Raw genomic sequence first — 16417 nt, forward strand, 5'->3', positions numbered from 1 at the left:
GTAAAAAGTCCCTTGTGTAGCCTTTTATGCTTGGAGATAACGCATTCAGTTGTGTGTTATGGGTCTGTTTTATATATTTGAGGAGACTGTCAGACTTTACTCTCTCTTCTTTGTCAAAAGAATTGAATAATGCTAATTGAAACCAAATATTTTCCCCCTGTGCTGCTTTTTTTCTTTAACTTCCTTAATTTCAGGGGAAAAAAATAAAGGTGGTCAGTATATCCCTCTTCTCCGCTTCCCTTTCCAGATTTCAGAAGCTGTACAAAATGTATGGAATTGTGTCCATGACAGCGACCCTGGTGCCATTATAATACACAGCATAAGTGCTTACTGCTATATTGGTGTAGCGATAGCCTTCATTTTCACTCCTGGAAAGCTGTTTTGCTATTTTCTTGCACCACTCAAAGTTCTGTTGGCTAATTTATTTCTAGGATGGAGTCCTAATAACTTGTAATCCTTGGTTGGCTGTGGATGTTCGATAGGATTTGTCTCATTTAACAGCTGTTCTCAGTCCTTCCTCTGGCTCTTAGAGGTTGTTCTCAGATTTTTTTTTTTCCTAACTTTGGTGGCAATTTGATACCAAGAACTTATTTTAACTTCTGATGGCAGTTTCTAGTATTAAAATGAAACCCAGAATGTTAAAAATTTGTCAAGTTTCAAAAGACCTTTTAGAGTACAAAACCTTTTTCGTGATTCTTAGAGTTCATTTATTTCAATCTGGAAGTGTTTCTTACTATCAAGTAATGTTTTTTCCTTCACTGTTTCTTCTGACAGATTATCCAGAACACTGAAAAGAAATACGCCATTAGAAAAATCAGGTGCTGATAATTAACTGAACTACAGCTTTTAATTTAAAAAAAAAAAAAAAAAACCATCTTAATATTCGGAGCTGATCAAATTATCAACAACCTTAGTGGAAATTTTTAGCTGACTTCTGAAAGAGCTGGATTTTGGCTCAGTACCATGCTCTGAAAGCAAGGGGAGTAAGGCTGAGCTCTAAGTTAAACAAACTAAACACTGTAACCAAAGAAATAGTACAAGCTTTCTAATGCCCAAATAATAAACTAGCCCTACATCACAGAAGTTCTGAACCTTAACAGATTATCAAACATGCTCAGTTTTAGTTTTGTCCTAGCTTTGCAGTGCAGAGCTGTTTTTATTTTAGTTTTCCACAGTGAAAAACAATTACAATGACTATATATTTTGCTAAACTTGTTGGTTAAATACGTGTAGGAAGCCATGCTTTTATATTTGCAGTCTGTTCAAAGCAGGACCAAAAACATTCAAATGACTAAAAAGTTTAGTCATTTTCCAGGGCCATAACTTGTGAAGATTTATACATTAGCTATGGATGAAAATTATCCAACATCCTCAAGAGATAATGCCTGGGACCAAGTATACAATTTAGCTGCTTCATGTTCCCATTCTTCATCTGCAACAGATTGATCCTCAGGCTTTTCAGCTTGTGAAACTGTAGCTTCTTGATGTTCAGCGAAGTCATTCCTGCTTTTAATATCCAGTTTCTGTGCCTGTATAATAGCATGCATAGTTACAAAAGTACAGGAATAAGGGCTTATTAAAAATCATGTGATACAACTTCATAAATGGAGACAAACCAAATAAAACTGCACTTAAAATGTGCCATTCTTCTCATCTGTACAAGTGCCAAAGCAAACTAAAACACAGTTCTTTTAGCTGTGCCAGGACTGGCTTGTAGAAGGCTTGTGCAGTTGACTAGCTGAAAAGATAGTTTTACATATTGTACTAGAGAGAAACAGTTAGAAGTACATATAGCATCAGTTTGTACACAATTACCATATGCCCCCATAGTATCTACAACTAAACTGGCCTTAGCCTTCCTCTGCAGGGCGTGGTGGGAAGAAAACATATAAACGATTTCACATTACAATAAGTAGTTGGTGATAACATGCTGAAGATAAAAGGGTGCCAATGAACAGTCTAGAGAAAAAGTCAAGGGAAAATTTCTAGATGGCATTTTTCATAAGTGGTTGTAAAAGAGCCTTGCAAAGTCTGTTTTAGAGTTCCATAAATGCACTTCAAGATTAAACATATGTAAGGTCAGGTGTTAGTCTTAGGTGGGCAAATGCACCCAGAATGGACACAGTATTCTGAAAGTACCACATGTGGTGGGTTTTGATGAATGGGGGGGGGGGGCAAAACCCACCCCACTCGAAAATCAATGGAGAGGTGCAAAAATAGCCTGAACAAATGCCACTTGTCATGCTACTGAAGTGTAAGGAAATATAGTGGGACTTCCTGGCTAAAGAGTACTCTCCACAGAAATACTGGATTCTGTCCTGAAAAACCCAGCATGCATCTAATTTTGCATCATACCTCTCTTTGTTTCTCACACAAATAGGCCCTCTTCATTTTTGCTGTCTTCTGTCGAGCTTGAGAAGAGCAACGTGTTGATTGCATGGACACTGTAGTGGGTTGGTAAGAGCAAAACGAAGAGGTGACTGATGAATTACATGGAAATGAAGACCTAGAAAAGAAGAGTATTTAAAAAAACAACTCAGTAGCTTCTCTCAGAAAGGATGTTGCTCTAGACTAGAAAGCCATAAAACCAAATTTTATCTTATAGAAAGGGAGAGAATAATAAAATATTTCCCTCATCGTCTTTTCCTGTTACATCAAATGATGGTAGTAGTGACGTTAGCAGGGAAGAAATTTGGACTGTTCTTAACATGCTACTCAGTTCTGACTCCCTCCTTACTTGAGCTGCCCAACAAACCTCTGCAGAGTGGTCTGCTTCTCTTCTGATCTCTAGGATCCTCTAAGGTTTCAAGTCCCAGAGTAGAAGCTTAGCAGGGAAGCAAGTCAGGACTCAAACCAAGGCTTCGCTAATAATGTAAGTACAGACTTCACTGTTCAGGTATGCAAATCCTTCCCTATTTCTCAAGGAACAGCTAGCTTGTATCGTGAAAGACACAGCAGAGCATATAGTGATACATGTTATGTTCTCCAGAAGGTTTCTCCGTGTGCATAAATGGGAAGTCCCATGGACTTCACTGTAACTCCTCTCAGTGTGTGTGGATTCTTTTAGAAACATTAAAATGCAATTCCCTTATAGGAAAAATTAAGGGGGCACAAGGCACTTAAAACATGTTTAGTAATATAATGTACTAATTGTAAAATAGTATATAGTAATCATAATACATACTACTTTTCATTCATGGGGTATCTCTGCATGCATGTGTCTTGGTGGGGGGAAAAAAACCCTTCAAAACTGATCACAGTAAAAAAAGAAGAGTTAAAAGTAAATAAAACCCTTCAAAACTGATCACAGTAAAAAAAAAGAGTTATAAGTAATAGCAACATACTTAGCTCACTTTGTTAATTATTAAAGAGGTGGCAAAATAAAGAAAAGAAAGCATGCCTTTTATGAAAATTAGGTAGCCCAGAAGCCATCATCCAGGTAAATAAAACAATACATTTAATATACAAGCTTATATAGATACTGATGTCAATATATTTGTATGCAAATGAGATGAAGATATCCACATCCCCTTGCTAAGAAATTAAAGATTACTGTGAAAGTGATTTATTTATGAAGTTAAAAAGATGTGTTAAATATTTAAAAAGTCTGGCAACAGATACAAGACTTTTCACCTTTCAGCCTCAGTTAATGTCCAAAATTTATTGAGCTCAGCTGAAATCTGAGATGTGTTTAAACTTTGAAAGCAGTTGGAATCGTGACTGGTGCTTAAGAGCATCAGAAAGATGTTTGTTAGTTTATACATTCTCACTGCTTTTAGTAGTATACAACCTGTGCACTGCAAGATGATTGCTATACCTTGCATTAACTGTCATCTCTGTTGGTAGCATCAGCAACTTGTTAATAGAAGAGCTATTCATTTATGCTGAAGCAAGAACCTAGAAGGGGGTAATTCAAAAATGCTGGAACTAAAGCTACTGATTACTACATTAAGTCAGCAACTCGAATTATGGAAGGAAAATTAGGTTGCTTAACTATGGTAATATCAGAACAGAAACTGTATTCAGTTAGATTAAACTGCCTTTTGCACAATAGGTTTCTCTCTTCTACCTGTCACCTGTCTTAGAATATAGAATCTTTATTTAGAAAGCACTGAGTATATTTTGGATGCTGTCAGAATGTGACAAAGCTGATAACAGCATACAGAAATTCAAGTATTGAATCACCTAAGAGATGAATGCAGTAATCCCTTTGATGTAATTAAAGGTAAGTCAGTGGGAAAGCACAAAGAAATCTGCAGTGGCATCTGCCTATTCTTAACATATGATTTGCTTGTTGAATATATGACTTCAGACCTTGTAGCTGCCAAAACAGCACCTCTGACAAGCATTAAAAGAAAAATACTTTAAAAATATACATGGTAAGTTGAAAAGCAGAAGCATGAGGTAAGCTTCACTCCAAACAAAACTATGATTAAATACAAAAATCTGCTTAACCCATTTTTTCCAACTGAGAGAATGAATAAAATAGAATGAAATAGGATTTTTATGAAAATACTAACTACACTCCCTTCATAAAGGCACTGGATAAAATCTGCCATCATACACCCCTATAAAAGACAGTCCAATTAGCTGTTTAACAAATACATGCTAAAAGTGACAGTGATGTAAGAAATGGATCGTGTGCTTTGAAGACCTACCTATAAAAGCTGTATATCTGACATGTCACATCCTACTGTGCTTTGTGGAAAATATTTAGGAAGCCAGGTTCACAATGTTAGGTGAAGCTGCTTGAAGCTGAAAGTTCAGTTTATTGGAGCCCTTATAGCCATATATTTTCTGTTAAGTGCATGTTTTCAAAATAACTTGGAAAAAAAATTGCCAAACAGCATTCCTTTAACTTAAGACACACACAAAAGCAGTAAGAAGCAGAAAAGCAGTTTACTTTATAAAGATTTTAAAAATGAGTTCTAAACAGGCTGACAAAAAATAGTGGTATGTCATAGTATTATATATTCCTTTTCAATGAAGAAAAGGTGCATGAAAAAACATGTTCTGGAAAAAAAAAGATATATCATCAAAGAGAACATCAAGATAAACTAGTCTTTCAGAATTATTTCAGAAAGTTTTCCAGTGATCAGTACCAGTAGGTAACTACACTGATATTTAATGGGTAGATGTGACAAACTCAAATTTAAACAGGAGTATGCAACAAATCTTTTTTTCCACAGGTGTGGCAAATAACTGTCTAGTAAAGGACTATTTTTTTCTTGATAAAAAATTAAACTGTAAAAAAGCAATCTAATACAACATTATGAAAGATTAGAGTGTAACAGCTAAGTTAAAGAATTAGGAATAAAGTTTCTTAAATTGTATTTTTGCCTAGACTGACTTCATTTATGTAGCAACATTTTCAAATTTCTCTGCACTGCATTTTTCTAAAGGCAATACTTCTTTCACAAGTATTTAGAAATGCTAATTACCAAGTAAAGTGAGAAATACTGGCATGCAAAATAAAATGAAACTTGGTACAGGTTCTTACCTAATATTAGAAACAGTCATGAGTTGATTATGCCAAAGCTCTTTATTCTGTGGCCTCAGCAGCAGAAACTTCAGCTCCTTTTTAAGTCTGTCTGACAATGTTCTGGACTGTGCATAATCCATTATGTCATACACTATCATTGTCCTAGGGAAATTTTTCAGAGACAACCTTCTCCAGCAATTATTCCTGCCACCAAAGTATGCAGGGGTTTCATCCAGATTACTGGTATACTGTCAAAGAACAATACACCTACATGAAAACTAATATATTTGTATTGGTCTTTACTATAAAGATTTTCCTGTTCTTTTTAATCTGGCATATTAAAGAAAAAAATGCATTTAAGATGGTGGAGCTCATAAAATAGTCTGTGTTAGATTTTTTTTAATTAAAAAAACAGTATCTGTTCTGTAGATATTTATGTAAGTGTATGAATAATTGCTGTGTAAACATTGAATTTTAAAAGATTACAAAAATAGGTATATTTAACATTTATAACGCTTTATGTGCGGTAACAGTTAGACTTTACTATTTTTCTAACAAACTTAAATAGAGAAAACAGTTAAAAATCTGTCTCCTGTATTCAACTGGGAAACATAGTCAGTCCCATCCACAGCCTGGGATTTAGCTTTGGTTAAGAGCTAACCAGAACAGGTCTCATTAGTTTACCTCAATGGCATCACTCTTCTTTTTGACTCCCAAGTCATTTTTATCTTTGAAAATTTTCTGCCTCTAACACCTTGAGGGTAAATAAAATACATCAAAAATGTGACTGCCTTGCAAATGGCTCAGTCACTTCACAAAGTTGCTGTAAAATAGTATGAAATCACTTTTCCGCAAACGTTTGCCACACTCTTACTGCTTATTTTCCACAGATATAAATGACTGCACAAAGTATAGTACTATGGTGAAAGAGACCCATTATCATTCTTTACCTGTAAGTCACTTATCTACATTTTAGATAAAATCATAACTTCCTTGCTAAAGAAGGAATCTTCATAACAAAAACCTGAAATAAAATAGCTGGAAACATTTCCTACATGCATGTAGTCTTTCATTGTAGCAACATCTGTTTCATCTGTTATCCTTTGCTTTTGGTACTGAAGCTCATCTTGTACTATTTGTTCATAATATTTCCGATATCCCATTAACTTGCAAGCATCAGCTGCTGCCTGTAAAGTACAGCAGAAAAAATATAATAAAACTTTAAAAAGTAAAAGACAGGCACAAGCCTGAAGTCTTCTTACTTTACCTCAAATTGTTCCTGACAATCCTCCAATCTACCAGCAAATAAAAAGGACCTTTTGCTAATTTACAGAGAACTCGTTGAGAAACTAGAAAAGCATTGTCCAATTCTACAATGTGATGGTGAAGCATTCCCATTGGTCTAGAAATATTTTTTCATGCTATACCTGGTTCCATCAAGTAGAGTCTACAAAGAGACTCTAAAAAAGAAACATAATAATTTTCTTAAAGATGGCACAATAAAACTTAGTCATTACAAATAACATTTAAGATGACATAAGAGGGTGTGTGCCTCCTCTGACTCTCCATGACACCCTAACAGATGAAGTATCTGTTAAGTTCAAATTAACGTCTTCTTCAATATGCTTTAGTTTTATATAAAAAACTTTTTGATAAAATTTTCTAGATTTATGAGGATGCATATTCTAAAAGGACTATTAACTATTTTAAATTACTATAGTTTTTGGACCTGGACATTATTTTCTTGATGTACTTAATTATGTGGCTAAATTAGGAACCATGGCTCCTCTTGAAGTCATAGGAGAAAGGACTAGATGAGTGCATTTCAAAACAGAAACCTAATTCAAGCGCTCTCAACACCCTCTGGTGGAGTCTACGTTCAAGCAATACATAGGCAACAAAGGTTCCTGAAGTACCAGGCAGCTATATTAGGTGGCAAAAGTTAGGAAGACTGAATAACCCCTTCTAGCGTAGTTATGACAGAACTGCCTCACAACAAAACTGTAAGGGCAGCTGTATGACGCAGCCTATGGAACATACTTTTTCCATACATAACAATCTACACAAAGAATACAGATAAATGCTTTCACAGATCTTTGTGTAAAGCTTTGTGTAAACTTTAAGCTTAAAGACAATTTTTCTTTGCTAACTGAAAATTAACAGCATTCAGTAGAAGCAAGTTACTTGTTTGTATTTGAAATGTATTGCTATGTGACCAAGATTGAGTAAGAGGATAAACATCTTACAGAATGTCAAAAATAGCAAGCACCAAGATACCACTAACTGATCAGAAAATGACCACACATGAGGACAAAGTAAGTCACCTCATTTGATGGACTTATTATTCGTTTTCCGCTAATGTATTTGCTGCCTTTGCCTTGAGTGTGGCGAAAAATCTTAAACACAATGAAAGGTGGAAACTCTTGGCCAGCAAATCTGAAGAAACAAAGAACACAGTTAATTAACTGCAATATGAGAACAGATTTCTGATGACTTAAATCAGAAAAGACTGTTGTCTTGTCTTATCTGAAGGGAGTTTAGTACTCATTATTTCTGATACAAGCTGCAAAGAACTTGCTCCAGTCTAACTTCCTCCAAATGAACTGAAGATCCCAATTCCTGGGTTGCAGAAACCAAGGAGTGCTAAAATACGCAGAAAGGGGTAGTTTTATTTTTTAATTAATATTTTGAAAATGGAAAGGTGGGGAAACCCATCTTTTTATCTCTATACACTACCCCCATCTAAATTCTAATGGCATTGAAACATATCTGCATATCCTGGTATCTTTTATGAAGGCTGCAAGATAACACATTGAACCCTGCTTACTTTATGAAAGGCACTCTAAACATAAGCCTACAAGCCAGAAACAGTTCTTGTGGGAGGTAGTTTTAGTAGTACGAGTAGTTGAAAATACTTTTAAAATCACTCCCAAATTAATGAGGAATCAGTACATAAAAAAATAAAAAACCATACACACAATTAGTTGATCTGGGTAAAAGAATGCAGTAAAATGAAGGGTAATATTTTGTGACTTGAACTAAAAATGGTTTAAAAATGGTTACTAAAACCACATTTTCATATCTCACTGATCCTGGGAGTTCTTAAGACCTCAGAACTTTCCAAATAGCAAATGTCAGTTATCTAAAGTAATAGAGCCCTGTATCTGAAAGTCCACTCAAATTCAAAGGAACGACAAGGTTCACTCCGATTTTCGGAACAGGACTGGAATGATAGCTTGAAAACCTTTCATTTGAAGGAAGTCACAGAATTACTAAAAATGTGCAATCCTGCCATACAAAGCATATGATCAGTCTACCCATAGACTGTTAAACTGAAAGGCTGAAATTTAAGTCTTCAGAATGGAATGGTATATATTTTCAAAACCCAGAACCCTAGAATACTTTTTTATGTAAAGTATGGCTACCTTAATGTGATGTAATGATTTAAAGGATGGTGTTCAGGCAAAAAGATTTATTCTTACAATTGTACATTGATGAAGAAATGCAAGATTCAGATACTGAGCACAACTGACTTCTACAAGTAAATGTTTCAGTTAAAGTCCAGTGAGAGGTTATGGGAACTGCAGCAAAGCAGCCCACGTCACCTTAATCTGGGGCCAGTAACTGATCACAATAGCCTGTAAAATTCCATTAGCTGAGAAAAAGTCATGAACCCTTATGAGCAGCCTAGCTGCATTTGATTTAGCTTGTTCTTCATTCAGGAGCATGTGATTCTCATTTTTTTGCACAAGTCATGCTCAGAGTGCCAGATCAGAAGGTCTAAAGAATAGTGTGTATATAAGTCTGAGACTTCAATATTTTTAATGAATAAATAAGTTCTAAAGAGATGTTTCTACATTGTACATACTGAAATTTAAAATATTTTCTATTACCAGAATTATTCCAGTATATGGTGAGAAATAATTCAAAATCAGATCCAAGTCCAAAGTAAATCCAAATTTAAAAATTCAAACTGTTTCTGATGTGTTCCTCTTTTACGTAAATATCTATTTCTTTCATTTTTAATATTACAACATATAGAAATCATAAGCCCTGACTACATAATTATTCCTAAAGCATTCCTAAATTTCTAAAGCAAAAATTCCTAAAATAACCTGGTAAAGAGAGAAAGAAGTCAGTTTCTCCATTCTTTGCTGTAGTAACTTTAAAATGTCCTCATAAAGCCTTACCATATTTTCTAAAAATGTTCAGAACTGCTGGAAGCTTACATGGGAAATTTTAATCCAAAAGATACATTCTGCAAAAATATCTGTTGTCATAAATAAAGATATAAAATGAAGTATTGTTCAAACTGTAGTTTTGCCTGACTGTATGCATACTAAAAGCAGGCAGAGTACTGCTTTGTTAAGTTACAATCACACTGCATGCTGTATTGGAACATATACCTAATTGTGCCTACTTTACCTGAATCTGACTTTACAGTTCATGCTAGGATCTTTTATCAGCTCAGCTTCTGTTGGGCTCACCCTTCGCAGAATTTCATGCGTAATGCAATGTTCCTGAAACAGACAGAAACACAAACGTGAGCTCTTTTCGCTCTGACAGCTATACGTCCCACACCTGTACTTTACAGAGCAACCGTGGACGCTCTCTAAACTACTCTATCCCCATTTTTTACAAGCTAGTACAAGGTGCTTCTGCCCGTCCCCGCACACGACTGCCTTCCCCTCCCGCGCGCAGCGGCGGCGAGGGCGGACGCTAACGGCCGGCGCGTACCGCGGCGCGCACCGCCCGCGCCAGCAGCCTGAAGAGCCGCATCTGCACGTAGCGTCGCCAGCCGCGCTGGATGGTCGTCGCCGCCGCCGCCGCCGGCCTGTGGCCCGCCGACATGGCGGAGCCGGGCCCCGCCCCGCCGCGTTGCCGAGATACCGAGACGCGCGGCGCGCGCGGGGGCCAGGTGAGGCGCCGAGCCCGAGGCGCGCGAGGACCCGCCTAGCTCGGCGGCTTGGCCCTCCGCTCCCCGCCGGCTTCCGTAGCGGCGCGCGAGCTCGCTGACGTCACCAGCGCAGCGACGCGGCCGGCGCCACCGCCAGCCCGCGCCGCTACCGCGATGTTCAAGGTGAGGAGCACCTGCCCCCCGCCCGCGCCGCTGTTACCCACCCGTGGCCGTTACTCGCCCCCCCCCCCGCAGCGCCCCCAGCCCAGCCCCGCCCCGCCGGCAGGCCCGCGCCGCCCCATCCCCGCACGGGGGGGGTCAGGGGGGCGGCCGGGCTCGCGGAGGCGGCGCGGCGGCGGAGCCCTCGGCCCGCCGCCCTGGGGGGGGCAGCGGCGCCTGGCGGCGGCGGCGGCGAGGCCCTGCGGGGGGCCCTGCGGCAGGGGGGGCGGCGGCGCGGCCGGCAGGAGGCGCGCCCGGAGCGCCCCCGGCAGCGGTGCGGCCCGGCCGGGCCTGCGCGGAGCCGTGTCCGCGGCGGCGGGGTGCCGCGCTGGGCTGCCGCCCCTGCAGCGGCTTTTCTGTGTGCCCTTCGCTTTCTCCGTTAAAGTAAAGTGCATAGAGTCGGTGCTAAATGCTCTCACGTTGTTTCCAGCTAAGATTTTTCTATTTACAGCTAAGGGTTTGTAAAAATCTGGATTATCCTCTGACAGCTATGCCCAGAATATTTTGGGGAGCATTATCTATAACTGTGGCAAGCTACCAGTTTTGCATCTGTTCTACTTGCCTAATTTCTCACTGATGTTTTATAGTGAGGCCCAGTCCTCTTGTTTCACAAAAAGAAAAATATGGGGACCCCCTTCCATTATTTAAAATTAAGTCTTTATTAGACACAGCAGCATGGAATTGTGATTTAGTGTTACTTTCTTACAGGGTTTGGATTCATATAGCGGTGAAATTCCCTATGTTAATTTTTTTTTTAATTTTTATGTAGGTTGTCAGCAAAGTCTGTGAAAAGGACTGAACTTCCACGATCTGGGCTTAAAACACACAGCAGATAGGTTGCCTCAGAGGTCTTTGCCTCAGATAGTAAGAGGCCCAGACTGCTTCAAGCTAGTAGCAAGTTATGTAAGGATCCTTATGTAAGGATTTGCTCTCAGAGTTATTGAGAGTTCCATAAGTGATACTGAATTCTACATTAAAGGGATTATGTGTGTCCTGGTGATGAACTTGCAATACCAAATTTTAGTAGGCATGTCAGACCTGTTAGACATTATTCATATTATTCAATGGAAAGGTAGTACATTGTAAGAAAAAACTTTATTTTAAAGAACATTGAAAAGCATAGAAACAAAAGTTTGTTCTTTTTCTGATTCCAGATTTTGTAACTTCAAACTATATTACAGTCCAGTAACTAGAAATTGAGCTCACAGGTTGCTTTTTCTTTTCTTTTTTTTTTTTTTTTTAAGGTGCGTTACTTGTCAGTTTGCATTAAGCTTGGGTATATATCTGAAATCTGTTGTAGGATTTTGTGTACTGTCATAATATTACTACTTTTATACAACCATTGCGTTAGGCAAACTCTAGTGCTTAAGGCCAGCCTGATTTCTGCTGCTAAGAATAGGGAAGGTGGCTTTTCATTCTTGATAGTTGTGCTTCAGGTAAAAGGAGTGCCCAAGAATGTTTTTTTTTTCTTTTTTGTTTGTTAGGTTTGGGAGACAGGAGGAAGAAGGGAAGAGAAAATGCAGCTGCTTCTTATGTTTGGGCAGATATCACCCTTCACAAAAGTATAATTAAGGATTTCCTTCCTTTTAGTCTTCCTCTCCCCCAGTTTTGACAGTGACAGTCACAGTAACAAGTAAACTAAGAAAACAGACATGAAAAAAAAAAAACCCCAAAGTTCTACTTAATCTTTCTCTCTTTTTTTTTCCCTGTTCGTATTGAGAACTAATAGAGGATTTATTTTTCCCATAGATTTTTTTAATTAGGAGTTAAAAACTTTGAGAAGGAGACAGCGAAGCAAAAGAACGAAAGATAAAATATGATAAGCTTTTTCCCCACTGCTTTTTGGTATTGGTTGCCTGTAAGTGATCTGGTGCTTACAGATGAAGTTTCTAACTGAAGAGTTAGAAAAAGAATTTTTTTTTTTTTTTTTTTTAGTTAATGAAAATACAGAGCATTGCCTAGAGAGAATGTCTATGGTCCTTTTTTGTTACCAGTTGAATAGATGTAAGACTGAAGAAAATTGAAGACACAGCTCCATCAAAATGCTTTACTAAAACAATTGGTTTAGTAATACTCTTAATATGGAATTAAGAAGTGAGATTTTAAAGCGAAGTTTGGAAATGGAAAATAGAACAGTTAATCTTTTGTACTACAGAATAAATGTTTTATTGTGTGTATATAGCACTTTAGGACTGATTATTATCTGTCCTGTAAACTGCAGTATAGATTTCACTTGAACAGCGTGCGTAAGGAGAGATTCATCTTGCACTTTTAGTTGTTAATTCCATTTTGTTCTTTAAAATGTAAATACAGAACCCTTGGAAAATGTCTGCACTTCAGTATTGTGATAGTATGAACAGTTAAAGTTTTCTGTTTGAGTAGTCCTGTGATCACTGACAACTGTTTGGGAAACCAAGGTGATGCCATTCTTATGCTCCACTGTTGGCGTGCTTGAGAATTATGTGCATATTTACCTAAAACACTCAAATATTTAAGGCATTTAGATTTACTACTTTTGTTGGTGACATTTAATACCATTTATGCTATTGGAAAATGATGTAAACAGAAGCAAAAAACACACCTGCTATTAACACAGTAGACTCAATTTATTTTTCCTAAATGGAAGTGATCAATAATGGATTATACTTTAATTAAAGTGTCATTTTACAAAAGATGTTATTGCTGTTGGTTTTTGTAGGTTTCTTTTATACGAAGGACACTTGTAAACACATTAAATTGAAGATGTAAAAACTGTGTATGTACATAAGACAAATGTTTGCCATATTCAGATATTGTCTCTGAGTGACTCTCTGAAGTTGTGAGAGGCTTATTTCAAAAGCCTTCCCCATTGCTAACATCTTTTGAGTGTAGTATATGCCATTGATGCAATAGTTATTGTAGCATGGCTATTCTTAGTTTATTAGAGTTATTTGAAATTTAGGCTCACTTGAAATATTTGAACTCAACATGGCAGTTCAGATAATGTAGGTGTAGTTTAAATAAATTTGATGCTGCTTTGAGGAAGGCAAATGGAGCAAATGAGCATCTTCATGCATTTTCTAGATGTGTGTTTTATTTTTAACATTAGAAAATTCACAGCAGGTAATATTTTACTGAAAACATTTTCAGAATGAAAATGCATTTCAGATTTTTGCCTTTTCAGTGAAAGAACAGTTTTGCAGTGAAATAGAGAATGAGGAAATAGATCCTACAGTTAATAATGGTTAGTGGCATTCATGTTTTTGTCTTGGCTAATCAAAGTATGTGAAAAGTCTTTGTTTAAGCAAACATTATCAAAGATTGTTCATGTCTTTCCTTGACTGAAACAGAGCTGGTCTGGTCATTGTTGTGTTTCATTATATTGCTGTAATAACGAGTCCATAAATACAAGTAAGGACAAACTTCCATTTTAAGCAAGTTTTTCCACCCCTTTTGGTCCATTAGATCCCCCTTTCTGCAAAACAACCACATGGCTTAGTTCTTATGTGCTGTTTCCTTGCACATGAGCAAACATTTTCAGGAACTTTGACAACTGTATTTTCTACTTTCGAGTTCGAAGAGTCTCTCGGTTTCGTTTAATGTTTAATAAATATTCAATCTGCAAAGCAATGGATGAAATTTGAGTTGCAAATACTAATTTGTATACAATAAACAGTCTGGATAATTTTGAAGCTACTTTCTAACAGTTCTGCAATGGGCAGAGACAAAGTTTCAGACTAATCCTGTTGCTAGGCCAGTTATCATAACAGCATGAAAGATGCACTGATTTAACATGGGCTTCCGTTTCACAAGCTGTTAGGTCACTATAATATCCTTACAATCCTTGAAAAGGAAGAGGTCTTGCTGACGACTTCTTCATCCCCTCTTCCCTGACCACACGTTATTTTGGTGCTCAGTAGACTGTTTCATGATTAGGTTCAATTTGCGAACCCCACAAAAAGCTCTCCACTTCTTCTGCAGGATTAATCTTTGCCAAATTAGTGAGGTGAGTTGCCTCGCAGTGAAACTCTGTGGCCACCAAAGGTAGGGCAAGGGGAGCAGCAGGGCTTCCTGTGTGGAATGGATGCCACAAGCATCTCCAGCTTGGCAGCTGCAAGCCATTAAATTCCCTCATGCTGTAACATGGTGCAAAAAAACACAGGCTGTTGTAACTCTGCACACTAAGATATGTTTGTCAGTTTAGTAACACAAAGATGAGATATTGAAAGGTCTTCTATTTTAGCTGCCTTCTTGGGTTAAGCATTTGCTGTTAATGAGGATAAGTATTTGTTGGTAATTTTTTTGTGTGTTCTTGATTAGTTGCACCTTTTTTCTTTTTTTTTTTTTTTGGTTAAAGCATTCTCTTCTGTTAAGAAATAGAATTTAACATAGATCCTGAATATGGGAAAAATTATATTCACCTTCTATATGGTGATTGTGTTGTGTGATTGAATCTGAGGCATTCAAAAACAGTCAAGTGTCTGTCATGATGCTAGCAGTGCTATAATTCATGTCTCACATAAAAGTAGGAGACAGTCCTAAAATTCTTAGAAATCACTGATTATGTGCTGATACTTTCACCTGTAAGTCTTTTTTTTTTTTCTCTCTCCCTCCCCTAAATCTAGATGTAGACAATAACTAGAAATAAGATGCTGAATTTTTTGGTATTAGTTGAAGAAAATAGATGCTTTATGGACTTTCATAAAATTGTTTAAAATATGAATTAAATAATATAATGTTCTTAGTATCCATACTGGCAAAGTTGGTTGTAATTGTATTTAAAGTGAGAGAAAACAGAAGATCTTTTTGTGACGTAGAAACTGAGATTAACATTTATAGCTGCTGTCTCCTTTAGCCTTAAGTTTTTCTAAATATCTTCTGAACAATTTGTGCGTTATCATTTGAGCACCCAAGAGTGTTAGGTTGAGTACTGCTGACCTCCCTTTCTCCCGATTTCCAATCATCTTAATTTATCACCTACTACCATATACTGGAGCATAAATTTTGTCTGTATGGGATGTGTTCAAACATGTTGCCATCTTGTTTGGACTTACAACTTACATGTTCTTCTCATGATGTTTCTAGGTAATTCAACTGGGGGTCACCCCTGTTAGCCTGGGCTTGCTCTCTATCCAGGTTTATGCTTCCTCTTCAGAGAAGAAAACTTCCAAAAAGGAGCTGCTGAAAATTGATGAGGTAAGTATGGTTAGAACCCTAGTGCTCTTCTACCTATGGAGAAATATTTGCAGAGTTCTGAAAGACCAAATATATTTTGAAGAGCAAATGCGTTTGGGTGCATCTCCTTATCTTTTGTATCCTTGCCTTTAAACTCAATTCTCTATTTTCAGTACCAGAGAAGTCAGTATCGTGTTGCGTTTGATGACCTCTGCTTGACAGTGTCAGACTTGCTTATGTGCAGGATCTTTTTCATATGTTAAAGCTTTCTGTTCTTCATTCAGAAATTGTCTTTTCACCTTTGTAGGTTTACCTGGAGTCATGTTTCAAATCCACAGGAATATTTTCTTTGCTTTTTATCCAGATAATGCCATGTATTTTTATGACAAACACTGTTGTCAAATTCTGTTAAAATTTCTTTTATGTTTTCAAGTGAAACAGCAAAACCAGAAGCTTGTACTTCTAAAAGTGCAGTAATTTATTCTCTGTTTTAGAAACAAAATTTCTTGCCTGGTAACGCTTTAAGTATTGTAGCCTACAGGCTACACTGCCTTCACACAGAATTATGTCAATTTTCCTTGCTTTGCAGCAGTAGGACCTAAGTAGCAACAAATATGGAAAGTAATGATAATTTAAACTTGTCACTCAACTGTTTCCTTAAGATG

At 37.4% G+C, this 16417-nt stretch overlaps 2 protein-coding genes across 5 annotated transcripts in view; one reads left to right on the top strand and one right to left on the bottom strand.

The window, feature by feature from the left end:
* Positions 1-16417, top strand: part of KLHL15 (kelch like family member 15) — a 75308-nt gene that overhangs the window by 31437 nt on the left and 27454 nt on the right. For 3 of the 4 annotated variants that reach the window (XR_010385293.1, XM_064498245.1, XM_064498235.1), the window contains exon 4: positions 15663-15773. Coding sequence is in view for 3 of the 4 variants with exons in the window: in XM_064498245.1 (XP_064354315.1) it covers positions 15663-15773 (111 nt within the window). In the remaining variant the exon portion in view is untranslated. Of the gene's footprint in view, positions 1-10469; positions 10563-15662; positions 15774-16417 lie in introns of those variants that run through there. The other variant, XM_026103390.2, reaches the window with a different exon arrangement.
* On the bottom strand, positions 684-10366 carry C1HXorf58 (chromosome 1 CXorf58 homolog). The gene is made up of 7 exons (XM_026103389.2): positions 10220-10366; positions 9908-10002; positions 7807-7918; positions 6538-6669; positions 5501-5730; positions 2356-2506; positions 684-1529 (listed from the first exon to the last, which is right to left on the bottom strand). Exons 1-7 carry the CDS (start codon positions 10331-10333, stop codon positions 1359-1361), a joined length of 1005 nt encoding a protein of 334 aa, XP_025959174.1. The 5' UTR covers positions 10334-10366; the 3' UTR covers positions 684-1358.

This window comes from Dromaius novaehollandiae, chromosome 1 (assembly GCF_036370855.1).
Source record: "Dromaius novaehollandiae isolate bDroNov1 chromosome 1, bDroNov1.hap1, whole genome shotgun sequence".
Lineage (NCBI taxonomy): Eukaryota > Metazoa > Chordata > Aves > Casuariiformes > Dromaiidae > Dromaius > Dromaius novaehollandiae.